This window comes from Moschus berezovskii, chromosome 10 (assembly GCF_049115385.1).
Source record: "Moschus berezovskii isolate FMDL1 chromosome 10, NW_MosBer_1.0, whole genome shotgun sequence".
Taxonomy (NCBI): Eukaryota; Metazoa; Chordata; class Mammalia; order Artiodactyla; family Moschidae; genus Moschus; species Moschus berezovskii.
Window position 1 is genome coordinate 96,378,029 of NC_142469.1, and position 22,569 is coordinate 96,400,597.

At 41.1% G+C, this 22,569-nt stretch overlaps 1 protein-coding gene across 14 annotated transcripts in view; it reads right to left on the reverse strand.

Moving 5' to 3' along the window:
- SYNE1 (spectrin repeat containing nuclear envelope protein 1) overlaps positions 1-22,569 on the reverse strand; it is a 491,794-nt gene that overhangs the window by 180,722 nt on the left and 288,503 nt on the right. For 12 of the 14 annotated variants that reach the window (XM_055433423.2, XM_055433419.2, XM_055433424.2 and 9 more), the window contains 9 exons: positions 18,596-18,748; positions 17,507-17,689; positions 16,657-16,794; positions 12,563-12,748; positions 10,936-11,058; positions 10,140-10,322; positions 6,693-6,836; positions 1,693-1,887; positions 461-601 (listed from right to left, as the gene is read on the reverse strand). In XM_055433423.2, coding sequence (XP_055289398.2) covers positions 461-601; positions 1,693-1,887; positions 6,693-6,836; positions 10,140-10,322; positions 10,936-11,058; positions 12,563-12,748; positions 16,657-16,794; positions 17,507-17,689; positions 18,596-18,748 — 1,446 coding nt within the window. The remainder of the gene's footprint in view (positions 1-460; positions 602-1,692; positions 1,888-6,692; positions 6,837-10,139; positions 10,323-10,935; positions 11,059-12,562; positions 12,749-16,656; positions 16,795-17,506; positions 17,690-18,595; positions 18,749-22,569) is intronic. The other 2 variants (XM_055433426.2, XM_055433430.2) reach the window with 2 other exon arrangements.

A 22,569-nucleotide genomic window follows, 5' to 3' on the forward strand; every position in this document is an offset into this window, starting at 1 on the left:
TTGGTTGGCAATTAGTAAATAATGAAGAAGTCTTTGTTATACTATATGGTGAAGATAAATTTTCCATCTTCAAAATCTGAGCTGGCAAGTGTTAAAACTTTGTTCAATGAATGCTAACAACAGCAATAGAATCATGTTATTTTACAAAGGTGACATGAACATTTCATTTTCTATTAGGATGCAGTACTCCATTACAAACAGCTGTTATATGCTAAAGCCATAATGCCTTAAAACAGGCCCTTCTGCAGCTCTCGTTTCTGTGACCTAATTTTTGCTCATCTCATCTCAGTAGCCCAGGAGAGATGGTAGGTTAAGCCAGCATGGGTCTGACATGATAATCACAGTTTACGCAAGTGACTCTCAAAGTCTACGATTCATACCCACAGACTAATAAGAACAGAGAATGGAGTCCTGCATCCGTTCAGAGATCTGAGCTAGAGGAATGCCAAGTGGGCAGTACCTGGTTAACAGAGGCATCTGTATTAGCCACAGGTGAAGGGGAGCGACAAGCAGGCGGAGAGGAGATCTCACTGTTCGTTCCCTCCTCCCCAGACTCCTCAGTGACAGGTGACAGCAAAGTGTGACAGCGACCTGCAGTCATCTGTCACATAGAATGTGGTCCAAAGGACACGAAAATCGGTTAGTTATATTAACAAAACACCTGACCAGGCACCAGTCAAAACAGAGATAACTACACAACAGAAGTTAGAGTTACTGAGATCTTAATTTACATTCAAATTCTGTATTACTATTTGAAAGTTTTGTCCTTATATGACTATGCTGCTAGGGACCATTGTAAAACAATCGTGGGTAGGGGATACACGTCACATTACGGAGTTTCAGTCAATTAAATATTTCTTTAACTTATGTTCCGTTTCTTGATTGTCTATATCTTTATAAATAACGATTAAAAATCACAAATCATACAAATGAGAGAAGGGTCCATGAATTAAAGCTTGGTCTTCTGTAGATATTTCAAATTCCAAATATTCCAGCGAGATAAATGCACCCAAAGTATCTATCACAAAAAGAGGTCAGATTTGGTTACACACTACCGAAGACACAGCACATATGTGTGAAAATATAAGTGCTGGAAAACAATGAATTAAGAGGATAATGAACTCATTTTAGATGCACAGTGATGGGGGAAATAACATTGCAGATAGAAATGAATGGAATTTATATTAACCCAAAGTTAACTGTTGGATTTTCTCTTATCTCATTCTTCTAACAATAGCTTTTCTTCGGTATGTTATGAAACATTTAGACAACGGAATAGGCAAACATACCTAGTCACCCAGCGCATTACCAGGAAAAACACACACACACACACAAATATATGTAGCGTGATTCTCCCATTCCCCCAGAAAACTAGAAAACTGTGCAAAGGAATTTTTTTTGACGCTCAGAGCCTCTGAGCATTATTGCTAAATTATAAACAAATGCAGGGCTGACCTTCAGCCCCGTTAAGTAATTCAGGAGTCTCAAGCAAACAGCTTCATCTCAACTGCCACTGCTTACAGCGTCAAAGACTGGCTTCGGCCCAAATGTAGTCAGAGAGTTAAGGGGACTGTTGCTCAGTTCCTATCTGCAAGATCTCTAATACCAAGCCCCCTGAAAGGAGCTCAGGCCACCAGCCAGGAGACAGTAGGAAGAGAGCGCACTGGCAAGCCGGCCTTGACCCTTACTCACCATGACCACAGCGGGGTGGGCCGAGGTCGCGGGGAGGAGCTCCCCGTCCAAGTCCTCCGTCCCCTCCGCCAGCCCCTCCACCTCGGTCACCGTCAGCAGCATGGTGGCGTGCTTGGCTTTCATGGTCAGCATCTTGCACTTGGAGTTCAAAGAGGCGATCTGCTCCTGGTAGCCCTTGATTTTCTGAGCCAGCTCCTGAGGAAACATTTCCCCCCCGCCTCGGGGTGTCACAGCAGCATCAGAAGGAAACAGAGCTAGCAGCGTTCATCTTCCTCAGGGGCTGGCCAATGAAATCACAGAGCCGCGCCAGACCGGGCGGCGGGGAGGCAGGATGTGGACGGTGCGAGCGCTGAGCCTGCCTGCCGCGCGCCCGAGCCAGACCACAGCGCGGCGGGGCGGGGAGGGCCGGTGGGGACCGCGCGGCGGGGAGGCCTGGAGCCAGGCGGCCGGGATTCTAATCCCAGAGATGCTCGGGGCTGGACTGGCATTTGGGTAACGTTAAAGACTGGCAACTTTCTTTAAAATGCCTGAGGAATCTGAAATTGCCAGATGGTTCATGCCATGGAAATTAGGTCATGTGATGACTAAAACTGCCAAAAATGCAATGCTCGGTTCTTACCATCTCGAATATGTCAAACAGAGCAGTCATTTGTGACAGACGAGTCATAAAGTAAACTGCTCCTGAATTCCTGTGACCCCGGCGAGTTGTTTTTTTGCAGATAAGCTAAAGACTACCTAGGAAATCCTGATTTTTGATGCATTTTACTCCCCAAAGAAAATTTTGTGCGTTCATGAAATTTTCCCTCATGCACTCCATTATGCCTTTAATGTTTCTGATGCCTCAAACTAGAGCTTTGAACTTGAAGTTCGGTTCAATTTTAATGCCTTTTGATTTCGTTAGTCAAAAAAGTTGTTTTGAGAGATAGAGGTTTTAAAATTTTTACAAGGAGCTAATTGAAAATATATTTTGAATAGCACACAGCTTTTAAAAAACTAATATTATAGTATTAAAATTCTAAAATAATCTAAAATGGTAATCCTAAAATGTTACATTTATACTGCCTTTACTTCAAAGATTAAAAAGTGAACATTTAAGCATTCTTTGTTAAGGACTGATGCTAAAGCTGAAACTCCAATACATTGGCCACCTCATGCGAAGGGTTGACTCACTGGAAAGGACTCTGATGCTGGGAGGGACTGGGGGCAGGAGGAGAAGGGGACAGCAGAGAATGAGATGGCTGGATGGCATCACCGACTCTGTGGACATGAGTTTGAGTGAACTCTGGGAGTTGGTGATGGACAGGGAGGCCTGGCGTGCTGTGATTCATGGGGTCGCAAAGAGTCAGACACGACTGAGCAACTGAACTGAACTGAAACAAAAATATTAATCCTAAAAGTACAAAATCTCTGTTTTTTTTCTATTCCTTTTATTTGGTTTCTTCACTGGAAAAGCTGTCATTTAGTGTTTGTACGGTACACATTTTGTGAGCCTTTAAAATGTGTGTGTATTCACTCAAAGGAGAGCTTTGAACTTGACTTAAACTACAGCTTTGAACTTGAAGTTCAGAAACAAAATAACAATAGCAAAATGATACATGTGTATATGTATATGTACACACAAACACACCATTTTGTGATCGTTGTCATTTTGCCTTTCCCCTCCTAGCCAAAGCCGACTGTGTCGGTATGAGGGCAAACGATCCAGCAGGATTCAGCTAGCAGCCTGGCTTCCTGACTTCTAGTAGGAAGTACAGGAATTTTTTAATCTAAGATTTAAAAAGTAGAAACCATCACTTCTTTACCTTTCAGGGTTGCAGATACTTAGTTAAACCTAATAGGATTTTATTTTTTTGGCAAAGTCTCACAGCTTGATGGATCTTAGTTCCCTGGATTGAACCCAGGCCCATGGCATTGAAAGCACCGAGGCCTGGCCATCAGACTGCCAAGAAATTCCCCTAATAGGATTTTTAAAATAATGATTAAATAGCTGTTTATCACATATGCTTTAGTGCCTAACATACTCTATAATAACTAGTAAACAGGCGTGTTTGGAAGTCATCTACCAGCTCACTGGACTCCTTGAATTTCAGCTAAAATTTTGTGCATTCATGAAAATTTCCCTCATATACTCCACTGAGCCTTCATACCGTGGCTGCCCATCCAGTAGAATTGAGGACTCTGTGAGAAACAGAATTAATCTCAGTCCTTCTACCATTCATGCTCACAGGGATGGTCATGTCCCCTATAGCAGTCCCCTGCTCAGCACACTGAGAGCAGATGCTCGTTTTCTAATTCGATGTTCTCAAATTATTGGGTATAAAACTCATTTGAGTTGCTTGTTAGCAATGCAGTTCTGGTCTAGGCTCCAAAAGATTTTGATTTATTAGGCCTATGAAAATCTGCCTTTTATCATTAGTCCATGAGACTCCCTTGAAGAAATAGTTCTCTAGAACTTTCTTCTGTAAGAAGAAACCTGCCACTATCCCAGGAGCTTTGTGGGTTTGGGGTCAAATTCGCTAAATTAAAATGGAGCATGGATGGCTTAATGTGTTCTCCATGCTCCGGAAGCATATGTACGTGTAGTTTTAACTGAGTGTTTCTGAAGATCATGTCAAGGGATAAGTGCACAGGTGGGAATTCGGGTACAGTGGCTGCTCTGAGGGAAGGTGCCCTCTGGGCAACCACGTGCACCCAGGAGCATGCCTTCTGTGTCACGTGGAAAGCAGAGAGCTCTGAGAGTCTCTCCTATGCTTTGAAAGTGACAGGATCATTTTTTTTTTTAACTAAATGTAACATTTGAAAAATTACAGGGAAAAAAGTGAATTCCCTAGAAATGAACAAATGATTAGTCATCTTTATGAGTTAAAGTTAAGTGTATGGAAACTAGCCTCACCTCAAGATGAAAATCCATTAAAAAAGGACATAAAAAAAAAAAAAACAGGAAAAAACATTCTCCCAGAATTCCCTGTTATAAATCAGGCTTCCCCAAAGACTACCCCCGCCACCCCTACCCCCACTGCACTTTCCTTCCTGTGTTTGTTTTACACAAACAATGAGCCTGATGCAGGACTATGTCATTATAAACATGCAAATGCACTCTAAATCACACGCCAGAACTAACACAAGTCTGCACTAATGTTTAGAATTGGGAGAAGAAGATGGGACAAAATGAACAGATCATTGAACAGGAGCCAGAGGGCAGTCTATGGCTGACTCTGCTGAGAGCTGGCAAGTCATTTATTCTCCCAGACCGTCATTCTTTTTTTTTCAGTCTTAGTTCCCTGACCAAGGATTGAACTCATGCCCCCTGCAGTGGAAGCTCTGAGTCTTAACCACTGGACCACGAGGGAAGTCCCTAAATGTACCAGATTAGAATCTGCTTTCTATCAGTTACTACATCTGGAAGCTCAAGAAGTCATTCTTAAAAATTAATTTCTGTTTTCTTATCAGTAAAATGGAGACAATTCACACCAACAAAAATTCTTAAGCTCATTGGGTTTTTGTGAAAGATAATCTGAAAACACTGTAAACTGTCTTAAAACACATAAAACAACAAAAAAATCTATAGTAATGATAATTATTGTCATTCCAGATAGATTAAAAAAATATATTTTCTCTGTTGTGGTTGAAAAGTTGTTGCAACAAAATTCTGGATGTTACAATGTGGGATTAAAAGCAGTTTCAGAATAAATGTGTATTATAAAGTCTAATGTACGCCTTATATATAGTTTTCAAGTATTTGCAAAACATCTTTTCATTTAACCAGTGACAGAAGAGAAATGAATAGTTAACATAGATGATTATCTACAGTATAGGAGTAAATGGCGGTAGGATATTTATTTACATTATTTTATAAATCATACATGAATGTGATGCATTGGATGTGACAAGAAATTAAAGATCTGCATTTGCCAAGGTGGGGGGAGTGAGATTTTCCAACAGTTGTTTACAATAGTTGTTAAAAATTCAACAGTTGAATCTTATGAGAACCTTACTGTGATATTTGGTTTGGAAAATTTTGTTGCTCTTATGAGAACACAGTTAAAATAGAGCAGATGGAAGGATAAGCTAAATGTCTATCCTTGGCACAGAGAAAGAAAACACGCCCTCCCCTAGTAACTTCCCAAAATTCATGATGGTGTAATCAGCCCCCAAGGAAAGAGTAAATGTGACCTATACAGGATTTAACAGGTCAGGAAAGGAGAGTCACTGCTCTCCTGAAGGAACTGAAACACTCAAGGTATATGATCGCTGAGGCCAGGTTTGCACAAAGGGTGTTCAAGTTCTAAGGTCATAATGATACCAGAGATACAAGGAAGGAGGCATATCGGAAAATGGAAAAGCTGCTAACAGTCATAACACAGTAATCGTCAAAACCAACAATATGAGCCATTCACTGATTTCGGTAAAAGGAGGTGAAATGACCTATATGTGAGAGAGCAAATAATTTTCTCTTTAACATGAAATATCCCTTCTTTTTAATGAGGGCCATCAAAGCAGCAAGGCTTTGAGCATTGCTGTTCCTCATAATCTGTAAAGACAGGGACTACAGGGACTTCTCTGGCAGCCCAGTGGTTAAGATTCCACACTTCAGTGCAGGAGACACAGGTTCAATCTCTGGTAAGGGAATTAAGATCCCATACGCAGCATGGAGAGGCCAAATGAATGGATAAACAAATAAAGAAGACAGGGAGCATAGTGTGTTTTGGTGTATGAATTGTGAGAATTCTGCTGGAAGCAGTCAGTGGGTCATGGTGGAGACAGACATGTCATGAATGTTGTGTTAAAAGGTTTTGGAATTAAGTGGAGGGCTCATGCTACTGGGTCTTAGAGAACATCAGCAAAAATAGCACTCAAAATGCAAAGACAGCCAAAGAAGCTCTCCAAGAACCCAACACGCTATGCCCCGGACAGGGAAAATCTTTCCATTTCATCTGCTAAAAACCAATCACATATTCTCACCAAGCCAGGGCCCTGCCCTTGAACTTGGCTTGCCTTACCTCATGCCGATAAATCTGGGCTTGCAGTTCCTGGATGTTGCTGGTGGCCACAGGCTTATCCTCAATCTCTCTGTGAGCTCCTTCTATGAGTTCCTGGAGGTGCTGCATTTCTTGCTCATATTGTTCATATTGCACCACAGCCTCCTTTGAAGGAAAAAACAAAAGCATAAACGATTATCTGTCGATATCAATAACTGTGTGTGTGTTCCAGTGTTGCTGTCTGAAAAACTCTGGTGTTAATGTCTATTTACCCATGAGTCAAGGGAGCAAAAAATGATGGGAAAATTCCTAGATGATTCAAATTCCCAGTTTTCTGCTGATATTTCAGAGCCTTCTCTCTAAAACATTTTGTCAAGATTATTGATGGACTGAACATAGTGATGCTGGAGAAGACTCTTGAGAGTCCCTTGGACAGCAAGGAGATCAAACAAGTTAATCTTAAAGGAAATCAGTCCTGAGTATTCATTGGAAGGACTGAAGCTGAAGCTCCAAATACTTTGACCACCTGATGTGAAGAACTGACTCGTTGGAAAAGAACCTGATGCTGGGAAAGATTGAAGGCAGGATGAGAAGGGGACGACAGAGGATGAGATGGTTGGATGGCATCACCAACTCAATGGACATGAGTTTGAGCAAACTCCAGGAGTTGGTGATGGACAGGGAAGCCTGGCATGCCACAGTCCATGGGGTGGCAAAGAGTCGGATATGACTGAGCGACTGAAGTGAACTGAACTGAAGTGGTTAGATCCTCCTTCTTCTCCTTATTGTCCTAAAGATGACAATGTTATGGTCCAGAACATGGTAGAAAACTAGTACGAAAAACACGATTACTTCATTTTTCTGTCAAGGAAATTCTATGAGGGACTCCGCTAAGTGCTGGAATAGGAGATAGAAAAAAAGAATGAAGTACGTCATTTGTAGCAAAAAAGGTGGAGATTGTCTAGACGTTGTCATATTGAGTGAAGTAAGTCAGACAAAAATATTACATGAGATCACTTATATGTGGTATCTAAAAAGAAATGGTACAAATAAGGAACTTATTTACAAAGCAGAGAGTCACAAATGTAGAAAATAAACCTGTGGTTATCAAGGAGGGAAAGATGGGGGATAAATTGGGAGACTGGGATTGCAGATTCTTTACCATCCGAGTCACCAGGGAAGCCCATGTATAAGATACATAACTATGGAAAAACAGTGGAAACAGTGTCAGACTTTATTTTTTTGGACTCCAGAATCACTGCGGATGCTGACTGCAGCCATGAAATTAAAAGATGCTTACTCCTTGGAAGGAAAGTTATGACCAACCTAGATAGTACATTAAAAAGCAGAGACATTACTTTGCCAACCAAGGTCCGTCTAGTCAAGGCAATGGTTTTTCCCGTGGTCATGTATGGATGTGAGAGTTGGACTGTGAAGAAGGCTGAGCGCCGTAGAATTGATGCTTTTGAACTGTGGTGCTGGAGAAGACTCTTGAGAGTCCCTTGGACTGCAAGGAGATCCAACCAGTCCATTCTAAAGGAGATCAATCCTGGGTGTTCATTGGAAGGACTGATGCTAAAGCTGAAACTGCAATACTTTGGCCACCTCATGCAACGAGTTGACTCACTGGAAAAGACTCTGATGCTGGGAGGGACAGGGGGTAGGAGGAGACGGGGACGACAGAGAATGAGATGGCTGGATGGAATCATCAACTCGATGGACATGAGTTTGAGTGAACTCCGGGAGTTGGTGATGGACAAGGAGGCCTGGCGTGCTGTGATTCATGGGGTCGCAAAGTGTCGGACACGACTGAGCGACTGAACTGAACTGAATAAGGACCTGGGGCTTCCTTGGTGGCTCAGATGGTAAAGAATCTCCATTCCATGCAGGAGACCCAGGTTTGATCCCTGGGTTGGAAAGATCCCCTGGAGAAGAGAATGGCTACCCACTCCAGTATTCTTGCCTGTAGAATCCCATGGACAGAGGAGCCTGTCGGGCCAAAGTCCCTGGGGTCACAAGAGTTGGACATGACTGAGCAACTAACACTTTCACTTTCACACAAGAACCTACTGTATACCACAGGGAACTCTACTCAACACTCTATAATGACCTATATGGAAAAGAAACAATACTCAATACTCTATAATGACCTACATGGAAAAGGAATCTAAAAAAGTGTGGATATATGTATATGTATTACTGATTCACTTTCAGTTCAATTCAGTTCAGTCACTCAGTTGTGTCCGACTCTTTGCGACCCCACGAACTGCAGCACGCCAGGCCTCCCTGTCCATCACCAACTCCCGGAGTTTACCCAAACTCATGTCCGTTGAGTTGGTGATGCCATCTAACCATTTCATCCTCTGTCATCCCCTTCTCCTTCTGCCTTCAATTTTTCCCAACATAAGGGTCTTATTCAAATGAGTCAGCTCTTTGCATCAGGTGGCCAAAATATTGGAGTTTCAGCTTCAACATCAGTCCTTCCAATGAACACCCAGGACTGATTTCCTTTTGGATGGACTGGTTGGATCTCCTTGCAGTCCAAGGGACTCTCAAGAGTCTTCTCCAACACCACAGTTCAAAAGCATCAATTCTTCGGCACTCAGCTTTCTTTATAGTCCAACTCTCATATCCATACATGACCACTTTACCATACACCTAAAACTAACACAACATTGTAAATCAACTACACTCCAATACAAATTTATAAAAAATGAATGAAGTGTGACTTCTACACTCAGGAATTTACTGTCTAACAAATTATAAGATAATGCAAGAAGAGTTGACCAAATAGACCATTAGTGGTTTAATGAGAGGGCATGTATACAATTTTTGGATAAAGTAGGTGAAATATTAGTTGAAAGCAGATATGAGATAGTTTCATTTCTTCCTAGTAAATAACTGGTCTCTAGGGCGGGCTTCCGTCTATGGGGTCACACAGAGTCGGACACGACTGAAGTGACTTAGCAACAGCAGCAGCAGGGTGAAGGGACTAAGAGTTATAGCTGGGTGTACTTCTCAGGCAATAAAATACATCATAAGTGAAAATAAGAAAAAAATAATTCTGTAGTATGCCTTAGCAGTAAAGTCTTATTACAAAGTTTTAGATAACTTTCAGATGAATAATAATATAAAAATATATGATTGAATGTAAAATTAACCTTTACAAGTTGTTTTTTACAAAATACATACATATATATGTGTATATATATGCTGCTAAAAGATAGTTTTCACCAAAAGAAATTTTTAATAGAGTTTGCCCCGGGCATTTGTGGGTGATCTAAATGATAGCCTTTCAAGTCCCTATTTTATATAATCACAACAAGCTGTCAGAGTTAACACTCTGGATGTGTTCTGATGGCTAAGCCCACGCAAGCGCTAAGAAAAGCAGCCCATGACTCATTTGCTGCTGCTCTGCTGGCAGTGTGGGGACAGCCTGCAGATGCTGGCTGGCCCAGCTGCACGTGCCTGCATGATGTTGCACTGCTGGATGGCCGTGTGCTGGAGCCGGCTGGCCTCCTCCTGCAGGTGCAGAGCCGCGTGGCAGAGCGGCAGGTTGGTGACCACGTCCTCGGGGATCCGGAGCGCGCTCTGAGAGACCTGCACCGCGTGGACTTTTGGCTTGAGTGACTCCATTTCAGACAGCAAATGCTGAAAGTGCAAATTCTCATTTTAAATTTAAAAAGTCTATATTTATACAATTTGATTTCAATTTATTTATGTAAGATATAGGAACTGAGATATAAAATATACATTTTTCTGGGACTTTCCTGGGTGGTTCAGTGGTTAAGAATCCACCTTTCAATGCAGGGGACTCAGGTTTGATCCCTGGTCAGGGAACCAGGATCCCACATGCTGTGGGGCAACTGTGCCCACACGCCACAACTTGAGAAGCCCATGTGCCTCAATTCCTGAGCCCAGACTCCCTGAGCTCTGGAGTCCGTGCTCTATAACAAGAGAGGCCCACACACCACAACAAAGACCCAGCACAACCAAAGAGGGAAAAAAAAAATAAATTTTCCCCCATTTAAAAGATATATTCTAAAATATTTTTGAATTTTACATTTTACTAGTTTATTTCATAAGCAAGAGACATTAACTAAATTACAGGTCTGTCCAAACTTATAAAAACCTTCCCAAGAATTTTTTTTTAATACTGCATACAGTGCTCAGACTATAGTTTAGAAATCATTTTTCTTAACTGTCCATTCTTTTTAAAAAAATATAGCTCTCCACTCATTTCCCCTGAATTATTTCTGCTTGCCTGTCGGTGAGAGAGTTGCTCCTTGAGACTTAGACGTCCAACTTCTGGAGAAGTCAGGGTTGCCTGGGCTTGCTCCAAAGCAACTTGTAAGTTTCTGAGCTCTGCTTCAAATTTTTTCATATCCTGCAGAATAAGAGTGACATCAAAGTTGATATATAACCAAACTCATAGCTGGAGACTAGTTACATGTAATCAGGCAGTGAAACAAGAGGGAAGGGGGCAGGGTACAACCATTAATATAATGACATACCATAGGACATGACAAAAACTGGTTAGAACCAACTAGGTCCAAGATGGCAGAAGATCCGACTTCCAGTAGACCTTGAGCCTCGTTACATTCTATTGGTAATACATTAGCATCTAAATGACACACGCGCCAGCACCAGAGCAGTTTCGGGGCCAATCATAAGTCAAAAACTGGGTGGTGGCCCAGTTCCTGGAAATCCCCACTTTTTCTCCCCAAAATAATTTGAATAATCCTCCCACTCATTAGCCTATGAAACTTCCCAGCCCATAAAAATGAACCACCATATTTTGGGTCTCTCTCTCACCTTCTAAGATGGCCCACATTCTGTGTAGTGTGTTTCTCTCTAAATAAATCCACTTCTTACCTATAACTTTATCTCTTACTGAATTCTTTCTGTTTGAAGACATCCAAGAACCTCAGATTCACCAGGAACAGCATGACCCCCTATAGGGCCTTCTGGGGCAGAGCCTTCCCCCTATATGCTCTATTTTAGCTCCTTTTTGAGGTACCCAGATAATAGTATCTGATGTACATTTCCTGACTTGTTTTACAGATGTTAAAATCCCCCACCAAATGAATGGTGTTAACTACTTGATGACCAAGAGCACACAGCTCCAGACGTCCTGGAGCTTAAGGACTGATAATGTTAAGCCACCACCCTGTCACCTCACCATCAGTCAGTCAGAGAATTGTGCATGAGCTGATCACAGATGCTTCAAAACTCCTTCCTCATCTGGCCTTAAAAAATACTTTGCTGAAACCCTGTTATGGGATTTTTGGACATGAGCCATCTGCTTCCTTGCACAGCCCTGTAATAAACCTTTGTCTGCTTCAAACTCCAACGTATGGTATTGTGAGACCTCACCATGTGTCAGGCGTAAGAGGGTAACATTCATAGTCAAGAAGGTTCATTAGAGGTGAGCACTCTACCTGCACTTTCTACCACCATTTGTTTTTACCTTAAAAATGTATCTATATATTTTATTTTATGGTCATAGCATGTGGGATCTTGGCTCCCCCACCAGGGATTGAACCCATGTCCTTTGCATTGGCAGCAGAGTCTTAACCACTGAACTGCTAAGGACGTCCCATCATTGTTGTTTTTAATGATGTGTGTGCTCAGTCGCTCAGTCATGTCAGACTCTTTGCGACCCCCTGGATTATAGTCTGCCAGGCTCCTCTGTCCATGGGATTTTCCAGGCAAGAATACTGAAGCAGGTTGCCACTTCTTATTCTAGGGAATCTTCCCAACCCAGGGATCGAAACTGCATCTCTTGTGTCTCCTTCATTGCCAGGAGGATTCTTTACGACTGTGCCACCTGGGAAGCCCATAATGATAGACTTTTCCATTTAAATAATCTTTTTTTTTCTTTTTTTTACCTTGGCAGCATCGTGGAGACTCTGTAAACGAATTTTGATCACCTGTCGCAGCTCCTCAGTCTCCCGTCCCAGGTCTGCCACTTGCTGAGACATTGTTTCTGTATGGTACACACTATCGAGGTACTGTAATTTCTCGGTCATTGCTTCCAGATCATTGTGAATATCTTCAGATTCTTCTAGCATGGTCTAGAGTGAATTATCAACATCCAGGACATTGATAGGTAGGTAAAGAGGTAATAAGTACAGTATGGTGAAAGACCATCAGATTGGGAAAGGGATAAGGAGACTTAATTTACATTTCCCGTGCACACTGTGTAGATTGTGTATTTTACTGTGTTTAAACTTCACAGCCCTGTGCCTGCTTCCCACTTCCTGTCACCCCCTTTTCAGAGGAAAAGAAATCAAAGTTCGGGAGCTGTAAACAATCTGTTGAGGCCATATGTGTTGAACCATAAGGCTAGTGCTCAGTCTGCCACCCCAACATACTCCCTGGTGAGAATCAGGACAGGGATATTGTGGTGATGCTCTGAGGCATTGGGTGTCTTTATCAGCTCACTGCCCTCTCTTTTCTCATATTCAACTAAAGAGATGCTTTTCGGCTCTCATATTCTATAGCTAAGCTCTAAGCATATATGGATCTAAGATACGAAAATAAGACTCAAATGCTTAAAGTGAGACAAAGGGGTAGAAATTATTTGGGATTAAACAAAGCCCTTGTCATTCAAGACAGCATCATCTATTGAGACTAAAAATCACATGAATGGAATAATAAGTGTTGTATGAGTAGAGTGACAGAGAAGAAAGGGTTCAGGATGCCGGAAATGAGAGGCGCTATTACCTGTAGGAGGGTTGGGAGAAGGCTTCCTGGAAAAGTCACATCTGAGCTAAGTCAGAGAATATTTGTATTTGTACAGATGGAGAGGAAAAGGAAAGACCTTTTATGCTGAAGGGACAGCATAAGCAAAGGCACATAGGTGAGTGGGCACAAAACGTGCAGTTCCTGGGGCGTGCGATGTGTACAGAGGAGAAACCGGAGGCGGGACGTTACTCTTTTTGCAACAGATCCCTTTTTAAAAAGTAAAGTACATCACTTTCTCTCGCAATATCATATACATGTATTATATAGCATATATCATAAAGCTTAGAAAACACTGAAAAATAAAGAAGATAAAATACTCCACAATCCCATACCCCAGGGATGACTTTAAGTAAGGGATAACTGCTGTTCAATTTGGGTATAATTTTAGGTGATTGAGATCATAAGATACCTATAATTTCCTGTCTTTTTCACCTGGCATTAAAACACATGCATTTTTCTGTGCATTGTTTTTGGATAAACCCAGGCAGTTTTCATTAATTCTTAAGGCAGGCAGGCATGAAAGAACTCCCTGGAACACCGTGTACAGGCTGAGTTCTCTCCTGAGCATCTGTGTGAGGTCACCACCAACACCTGACCTCTGTCCCCCTGTGCCCTCGATGCACCCAACCCAGCCAACTGCCCAAGTCAGAAAAACCTGGCAACCATCCTGGGCTCCTCTCTCTCTCTTTTACCCACATCCAGAAGCCTCCAAGTCCAGAATTCTTGCTAGGTAAAGCCCTTGACCTCTGTCCTCTCAGCCCCCTAAGTGAGGCTGCCTACTGGAATACTGAAACCACCGTCTTACCTTCATCAGTCTTCCACAGGCTTCTAAGTCACCTTTCTCAAAGTCTGAGCTTGCCACCTGCCTGCAGAATGTCTGCCAAAGGCTTGGAGTGGCTTCAGGAGAAAGGTCAAGATCTTCACAGGCTCTCATGATCTGTCTTTGTCGTCTCTCATCTCTCTGGCCTCTGCCCAGCTCTCAGCAAAGCCCCTCCTCAGGGCACCAGGCAGAGCTCCCCTCCCTCTTTCTGCTGGATTTTCACCTGCGTTTCAGGCTGTGTGTCTTTCAGGACTCAGCTCAAAATCACCTTTTCCTTCCTTATGCTACTGTTCTGTGCTGTCGTTTCAGTCATGTCTGACTCTTTGTGACCCCAAGGACGGTAGCTAGCCAGGCTCTGCTGTTCATGGGATTCTCCAGGCAAGAATACTGGAGTGGGTCGCCATGCCCTCCTCCAGGGAATCTTCCCAACCCAGCAATCGAATCCACATCTCTTGCATCTCCCGCACTGGCAGGTAGGCTCTTTCCAACTACTGCCAGCTGGGGAGCGCAGTTTCTTTCCTTCCTTAATCTAACCGATCTCCTGGTGCTTAGTCACTCAGTCCTGTCTGACTCTCTGCAGCCCGCTGGACTGTAGCCCACCAGGCTCCTCTGTCCATGAGATTTTCCAGGCAAGAATACTAGAGTTGGGTGCCATTTCCTATGTCAGGGGCTCTTCCCAACCCAGGGAGCAAATCTATGTCTTCTGGGTCTCCTGCATTGGCAGGCGGGTTCTTCACCACTAGCACCACCTGGGAACCCCTTCTATCTTCTTCCTCCCTTCATTCGTCAACTCCCTGGGGCAGGGGCACAGAATATTCTTTGTATTCCAAATGGCTAACAAAATTCCTATCTTTGGAAAGCACTCTATAAATGTTTATTGACTAAATAAATGAATGAGAATAGGGGCTATTTTTAAAAATTAAAAAGAAGAAAACCTTCATGGTCATTTAAAAAACTACATTATATTTTATTAAATCCAAAAATTTATTCAGAAAACCTTTTTAACATTATTTAAGTTTTCTTTAAAATTTCAGTATAGTTATTAATACTCATATAAAATATTTCCTGCATTTTGGATTACAGAGTAGTAATGTTTTGATGAGCATGATACATTTTCCAATTGTTTTTCAGAGATTTTACCAAGTTACCAGCAGTGTCTGAGAGCTCTCTCTTCCTTAAATATGAGCTTTTAAATAATAGTGTTAACTTGACAATGAAAATGCTTTCTTTTAAATTTGCATTCTAGATCTCTAGTGAATATTTTTCTATTGTCTACCACCAGTTGTAACTTAAAGTCTTGTCTGTTAATGCATAATGCAGACCCTCAAGCAGAACAACTCTGCAGTTGTTTAAGAACGATTTCTTGAGAGGAGAGTGCAAGACTGATTAGAGAAGAAGGATAAATACAGGGAAACCAATTAGAAGCCTGTTAAAGCATTCCCAGAAGGGGAAAATGAGGTTTTGATCTAGAACCCTGTCAACAGGAATGGAAAAGAGGATGTATTTTAAAGACATGTGTATACATAAATCAGAACATACTGAGAAAATCTAACATACCTGAGGATATCCATGTAACTTAAATAAGGACTGTTTTGTATTTGATGGCCAGATAACTGGGCTATTAGATATCTGTATCTAACTGAAGCCTAAATTTAAAAAGATGAAATAATTTCCTGGATGCCATGGCCAAGAGAAAACTTCAGAGGAAGTGAAGTCATGCAGCCTGCATGTGGACTCATTCCAGCTGGCCCCTGCTTCCTGCAGGTCAGCCCACTGTGACCAGGCGGAAGCGCTGGAAGGAGCAGGCATGAGATTCAGGCTCTGACCAAGCACACAGGTGCCAGGTGTTGTGCTTGATGACTGCACATGTTAAACCATTTGATCCTCGTGACAACTCTGCAATATGCATATCATTTACATCTCCATTTTACTGATGAGAAGACTGGATTCTGAAAGGCAAAGTAACTTGCTCCAAAGTACACAGCCCTAAGTGGCAGGACTTGGTTTTCCCATCAGTCTGAGTCTAGAGCCTGTGATCTCTCCACCTGTCCCTACATCTCTTCCTAAGGGTAGAATTTCCCACCATATTCCAGTGTACAATTGTTTCAAAGAAGCTGCCAAAAAAAAAAAAAGATACTATATGGATGATTATTTTTGGTCTTAGGGAGTGGAAAATTTAGAGGTGATAGAGGATATTTATTTACTTATTCAGTCTTATGAAATCTCATGGGTAGCTGCCTCTTTTTTTTCTTTTTTAAATCCCCAGGACAAGTTGTTAAAGCTACCTTGGCTTTCATTTTTCTTGGCATCTTCAATAATTTTCCATCATGTTCCTCCAAATTTTCTGTCAATATAGCCAGTTAAATCAAATTACCCTCTTAGTTACCTTTTGAAAACTACTTTTCCTAAAGTTACCTGATGTGAAATGTATTGTTCTCGAAGCTGACTTGCAGAATTCCATGCAATCTTTCCATGTACCAAGATTTTAGTTTTATCAATCCACCTTAAAATTAACTCAAGCATTTCATTGTATTCTTCTAGATGGGATGCTGCCTGAAAAATAAATCATAACATTCAGATAAGAAATGGATACTCTGCTTCTTAAGCTAGAAATCAGTCTTCTATTTCTCTTTGGATACAATAATCCTGGCAGTTGATCATTATAATATCTATGATATCTAAAGGTATCATGAAAAATAATTTCCTTATTGAAAACCCATTAAAGACTTCCCAGTGACATTAGGATGAAGTCCAATTTCCTAATACGCTTGAATAATCTGTCTTTTTTAAAAAAAATCTCCCCTCATCTCTTATTCTTCCATATAGCTCTTCTCTCTCCCCTTTTTCAAAGGAGGTGGTAGGTGAGGATTATAACTTTCAATATTATAATTTACTGGTTGCAAATTCTGATTTAACTCATATTTGACTACAGAAAAACAACATAATCAATTTGCAAAACTTCAGTCTATACTCAACAATTATGATGAAGTGTGACCTGAACCAATTAAGTAAAGACAAACATATATATATTTATTAAAAAGTCCATTTATATGAACACCTTTGTGAATTAATTTATAATATGGTTTGATATGAAGTCAGGTTTACATGTATAAATAAATCTTAGGAATACAGGCATGATATGAGATAAACTACACTTAAATTACTCTTATTGTTGCTATTATTTTTTTACTTATTTTTAAAAGCAAAAAACAGAAAATTGAATTTCGGCCATAGAGAATGTTGATTACCGGCCTGGAAAACATACCTGGTTGAGCTTGGAAAGCTGGTTCTCGGCCTGTCTAATGGTCTGCTGGTGAAGTTCAGTCAGTTTTCCTATCTTCTTGGCCAGTGGTTTACCTAGCTGGCCATTCTGTTCAGAAAATTTTTGCACTGCTTTATCCAGTTCCATTAATTTTAAGTGACAGCCATCTAATTCCTCTCCTAGCACCTGGATGGTCATCAAAAAGAAAGAACATTAGACTATTGAAAATAAATTTTCCCAGATTTTCTATAATCAGAAGGATTGTATTTTAAATGATTATTGTAAAAGGCAAACACTGTAAAGAATAATTCTACTATGATCTGCTCATTTCTGTTTCTTTGGTTGGAAAGGGAGAGCAGGATGTTTTGTAACTCTGGTGTTTATTTCCTATGAGATTGAGAGAGCTAAAATTTCCCTTCTGTCCCATCGAAAAAGGATTACTCACTTTACTCATTGGCAGAGTGAGAACACAGATTTAAGTACCAAGAATATCCTTCATTTTGAAATGTATATATGTACTTAAGTTACTCAACCATCATTTAGGCCTTTGACACTCTTCCCTCTTACCTACATATACATGCATATTTATGATTCAGTTTTACTATGATAATAAATGATACTATTGTATTTATAAAATTTCTTTGTGCTATGCTTAGTCACTCAGTCATGTCCAACTCTTTGAGAGCCCATAGACTATAGCCCGCCAGGCTCCTCTTTCTATGGGGATTCTCCAGGCAAGAATACTGGAGTAGATTGCCATGCCCTCCCCCAGGGGAACTTCCCAACCCAAGAATCAAACCCAAGTCTCCTGCGTTGCCAAGTGGATTCTTTACTGAAGCCTAAGAATACTGGAGGGGGTGGCCTATCCCTTCTCCAGGAAATTTTCCCAATCTAGGAATTGAACTGGGGTCTCCTGCATTGCAGGCAAATTCTTCACAAGCTGAGCTACAAACTGCCTGCCTTTATTGTCTGGTTTTGATGAAGCCTGGTAAGAAAGGTTTTATTTTTTAATATTTTCAAAATAAATTAATGCACCCAAAATATTTAAGGCATTGAATAGCATCCCTTATATCTCCACTTCCCCTTCCTTACCTTTTGGTCAGTTTTAGCTTGAACTAAATTATCTGTCTTTGCTCTCAGCTTGGTTAGAATAGTTGTGAGATCTCTGGCTATCTTCTGAATTTGCTGGCTGAATTCCTGACTCATGGCCTTGCTCTGTTCAACTTCTTTTACTTTGTCCTGGATCTAAACAATCAATAAAAACGGGAAAACCAATCATGGTTAAAACTGAATAGTTAATACTAATAACCTCAATTTTCAGATGTTGCTGAAAGGCATTGTAGGTCATCAGTGCTGCTTTGGTATCCATGTACCTCCTCAGACCAGCCACGTACAGTTACAAGCTCTCATGGTGTTCCTTGCAGCCTTACTTCCTGCCATTTTTATGTATTCACTGCGCTTTCTGCTATTTCAGAAAAGGAGCTAGCAACACATGTACAACGATTCACTCATCAAATGTTTACAGATAGCAGTGTAGATAGCTGAGTTTGAATTCTATCTTCTCCATTTACTGTGTGACCCTAAACACACAAACTCTTCTAAGCCTTTTTCTTCATAAATTGGAAAACGCTTCCAGATAACTGGAGGCACACATATTTGCTTCTGTGCACCTTTTCATAAGTAGCTGTTAATGACCTGTTAACTCTTTTTCTAACTTACAATTACCATCTTATAGTATGACAAAAAAAGCACTGAACACATCTAGTGGAAAGGAAAATAAAAAATAACAGTTAATATTTATACATTTCCAGTGGCTTTAATTTGACGTGATAACATATTTTGCTCATAATGTTGAAGAGAAGATGGTAAAGAAATATTTCCTTTACATAAATGAAAGGCCTTTAAAAATATTTTTACGTCTTGGGGATGTAATATATAGTAGCATGGTGACTGTAGTTAACATTCCTATGTTGCATACTTGAAGGTTGTTAAGAGAGTAGTTCTTAAAAGTTTTCATCACATGAAAAAAATTTTATAACTACATGTAGTTTTGAATACTAACTAGATTTATTGTGCTGCTCATTTTGCAATATATTGTTGCTGTTCAGTTGCTCAGTTGTGTCCGATTTCTTGCAACCCCATGGACTGTAGCACGCCAGGCTTCCCTGTCCTTCACCAACTCCTAGAGCCTGCTCAAACTCATGTCCATTGACTTGGTGATGCCATCCAACCATCTCGTCCTCCATCGTGGCCTTCAATCTTTTTCAGAATCAGGTTCTTTCCTAATGAGTCAGTTCTTCGCCTCAGGTGGCCATAGTATTGGAGCTTTAGCTTCAGCATCAGTCCTTCCAATGAATGTTCAGGACTGATCTCCTTTAGGATGGACAGGTTGGATTTCCTTGCAGTCCAAGGGACTCTCAAGAGTCTTCTCCAATACCACAGTTCAAAAGCATCAGTTCTTCAGTGCTGAGACTTCTTTATGGTCTAACTCTCACAAACATACATGACTACTGGAAAAACCATTGCTTTGACTAGATGGGCTTTTGTTGGCAAAGTAATGTCTCCGCTTTTTAATATCCTGTCTAGGTTGGTCATAGCTTTGATAGCTTATGGTGAACAGTATCGGATTCCTGACCTCCGAAGAAGAAGAGTTAACTTCGGAACCAGAGACCAGCCTTGATCACGCAAGAGCTTTTGTGTAGCAGAGTTTTATTAAAGTAAAAAGGGACAGAGAATGGTTCTGACATAGACATCAGAAGGGAGACAGAGAGTGCCCCCTTCGCTAGTGTTAGCAAGGGAGTTATATACTTTTTAAATAAGTCATTCAGCTCAGTTCAGTTCAGTCGCTTAGTTGTGTCCAACTCTTTGCGACCCCATGAATCGCAGCATGCCAGGCCTCCCTGTCCATCACCAACTCCTGGAGTTTACCGAAACTCATTGAGTCGGTGATGCCATCCAGCCATCTCATTCTCTGCCGTCCCCTTCTCCTCCTGCCCCCAATCCCTCCCAGCATCAGAGTCTTTTCCAGTGAGTCAACTCTTCTCATGAGGTGGCCAAGGTATTGGAGTTTCAGCTTTAGCATCAGTCCTTCCAGTGAACACCCAGGACTGATCTCCTTTGGAATGGACTGGTTGGATCTCCTTGCAGTTATTACAATAAATCAAAAGAATGTCTCAAGGTTTAAAAACTTGACCAGACCCACTCCCACAATTTACATTTTAGGATAACAGGTTTAGAACTTAACAACAGAAAGATCCTACTAGACCCACTCCCATAATTTACATTTTAAGATATCAGGATTAGTCAGAAGGTTTTCAGGAAGGAGAAACTGTCCTCAAGCAGGATACATTGTTGTTGTATAATCCCTAGTACACAACAAACTGAGTTGTTTGTTGTGTAATCATCAGTTCTGGGCTTAAAGAAAAAAAAAAACATTTTATGGGACTAAGACTAAGGAATGTAGAGAAAAAAAAAAAAGTTTGTCCTTTCCTCCTCCTCCTTGAGAACTCCAGACCCCTTTCTCCTCCTCCGGGACCCCGGACTTCTTATCAATCTGCCTAGGAATTGACTCTCTCAGCTTTTCTTCCAAGGAACAAGTGTCTTTTAATTTCATGGTTGCAGTCACCATCTGCAGTGTTTTGGAGCCCAAGAAAATAAAGCCTCTCACTGTTTCTATTTTTCCCCCATCTATTTGCCATGAAGTGATGGGACCAGATGCCATGATCTTTGTTTTCTGAATGTTGAGTTTTAAGCCAGCTTTTTCACTGTCCTCTTTCACCTTCATCAAGAGACTCTTTAGTTCATCTTTCTGCCCTAAAAGGGTGGTACCATCTGCATATCTAAGGTTACTGATGTCTTTCCCAGAAATCTTGATTCCAGCTTGTGCTTCATCCAGCCCACCCTTTCGCATGATGTACTCTGCATATAAGTTAAATAAGCAAGTCTACTTCCTTGACGTACTCCTTTCCCAATTTGGAACCAGTCTGTTGTTCCATGTCCAGTTCTAACTGTTGCTTCTTGACCTGCATACAGATTTTTCAGAAGGCAGGTAAGGTGGTCTGGTATTCCCTTCAAGAATTTTCCACAGTTTGTTGTGGTCCACACAGAGGCTTTGGCGTGGTCAATGAAGCAGAAGTAGATGTCTTGTCAAATCAGATCTCCTTTGTTGCTGTGGTTTGGTTGTGAAGCCGTGTCTGACTCTTTGTGACCGCATGGACTGCAGCATGCCAGGCTTCCCTGTCATTCACCATCTCCTGGAGCTTGCTCAAACTCATGTCCATCGAGTGGATGGCCTCTCCCCTGTCCATATCGCCCTCTGTCGCCCCCTTCTCTTTCTGCCCTCAATCTTCCCTAGCATCAGTGAGTTGGCTCTTCACATCATGTGGGCAAAGCAAAATCTCCTCAGTAGCGAGGAAATATATCAAGAAATGAATACCTTTCTTTGACTTCATTATTTCCAGTTGAGTGCTAACATAAATGGAATGCATGTGAACAATTTTATAATAGGGAAATTTATCCAGAGGGGTTAAAAAAAATGAGATTTGAACTTCTTATTTTAAGATCTGAACTTGACAAGTCATCCTTGCTGACAAACCCTCCAATGTCTAAGAAGAAAAACCAAATAAGTAAATTAAATATTTAAAACAGAAAATAGCATTTTAATTTAGGTCAAATGCATGATGCAGTAGAACTGGATTTTGATGAGAATTTTTAAACACATTGCATCATACACTGGCAAGTTCAAAAGGGACAGCACACTTGCATGAATATTATAGTCTCTATAGTGCAATACTGCTTTCCATTTCATGTAGCAGTTGAGAACTATCCTCTCTTATGTCTATCGACCAGTTTTAACTAAATTGCTTTAGCACTGGGCCACCAAGAAGGTCCTAAAACCCATTATGTTTGCAAACAGATGCTACTGAAGCTATTTTCATGAAATACATGTAAGTGCGTCCTCCTTATGAGGTCTCATATAAAAATCTCCACATTCTAAGTATTATGAATGGCTATGCATCACTTTCCTTAAAAAGAAAAGATTTTATATATGTATATAATAAATATAT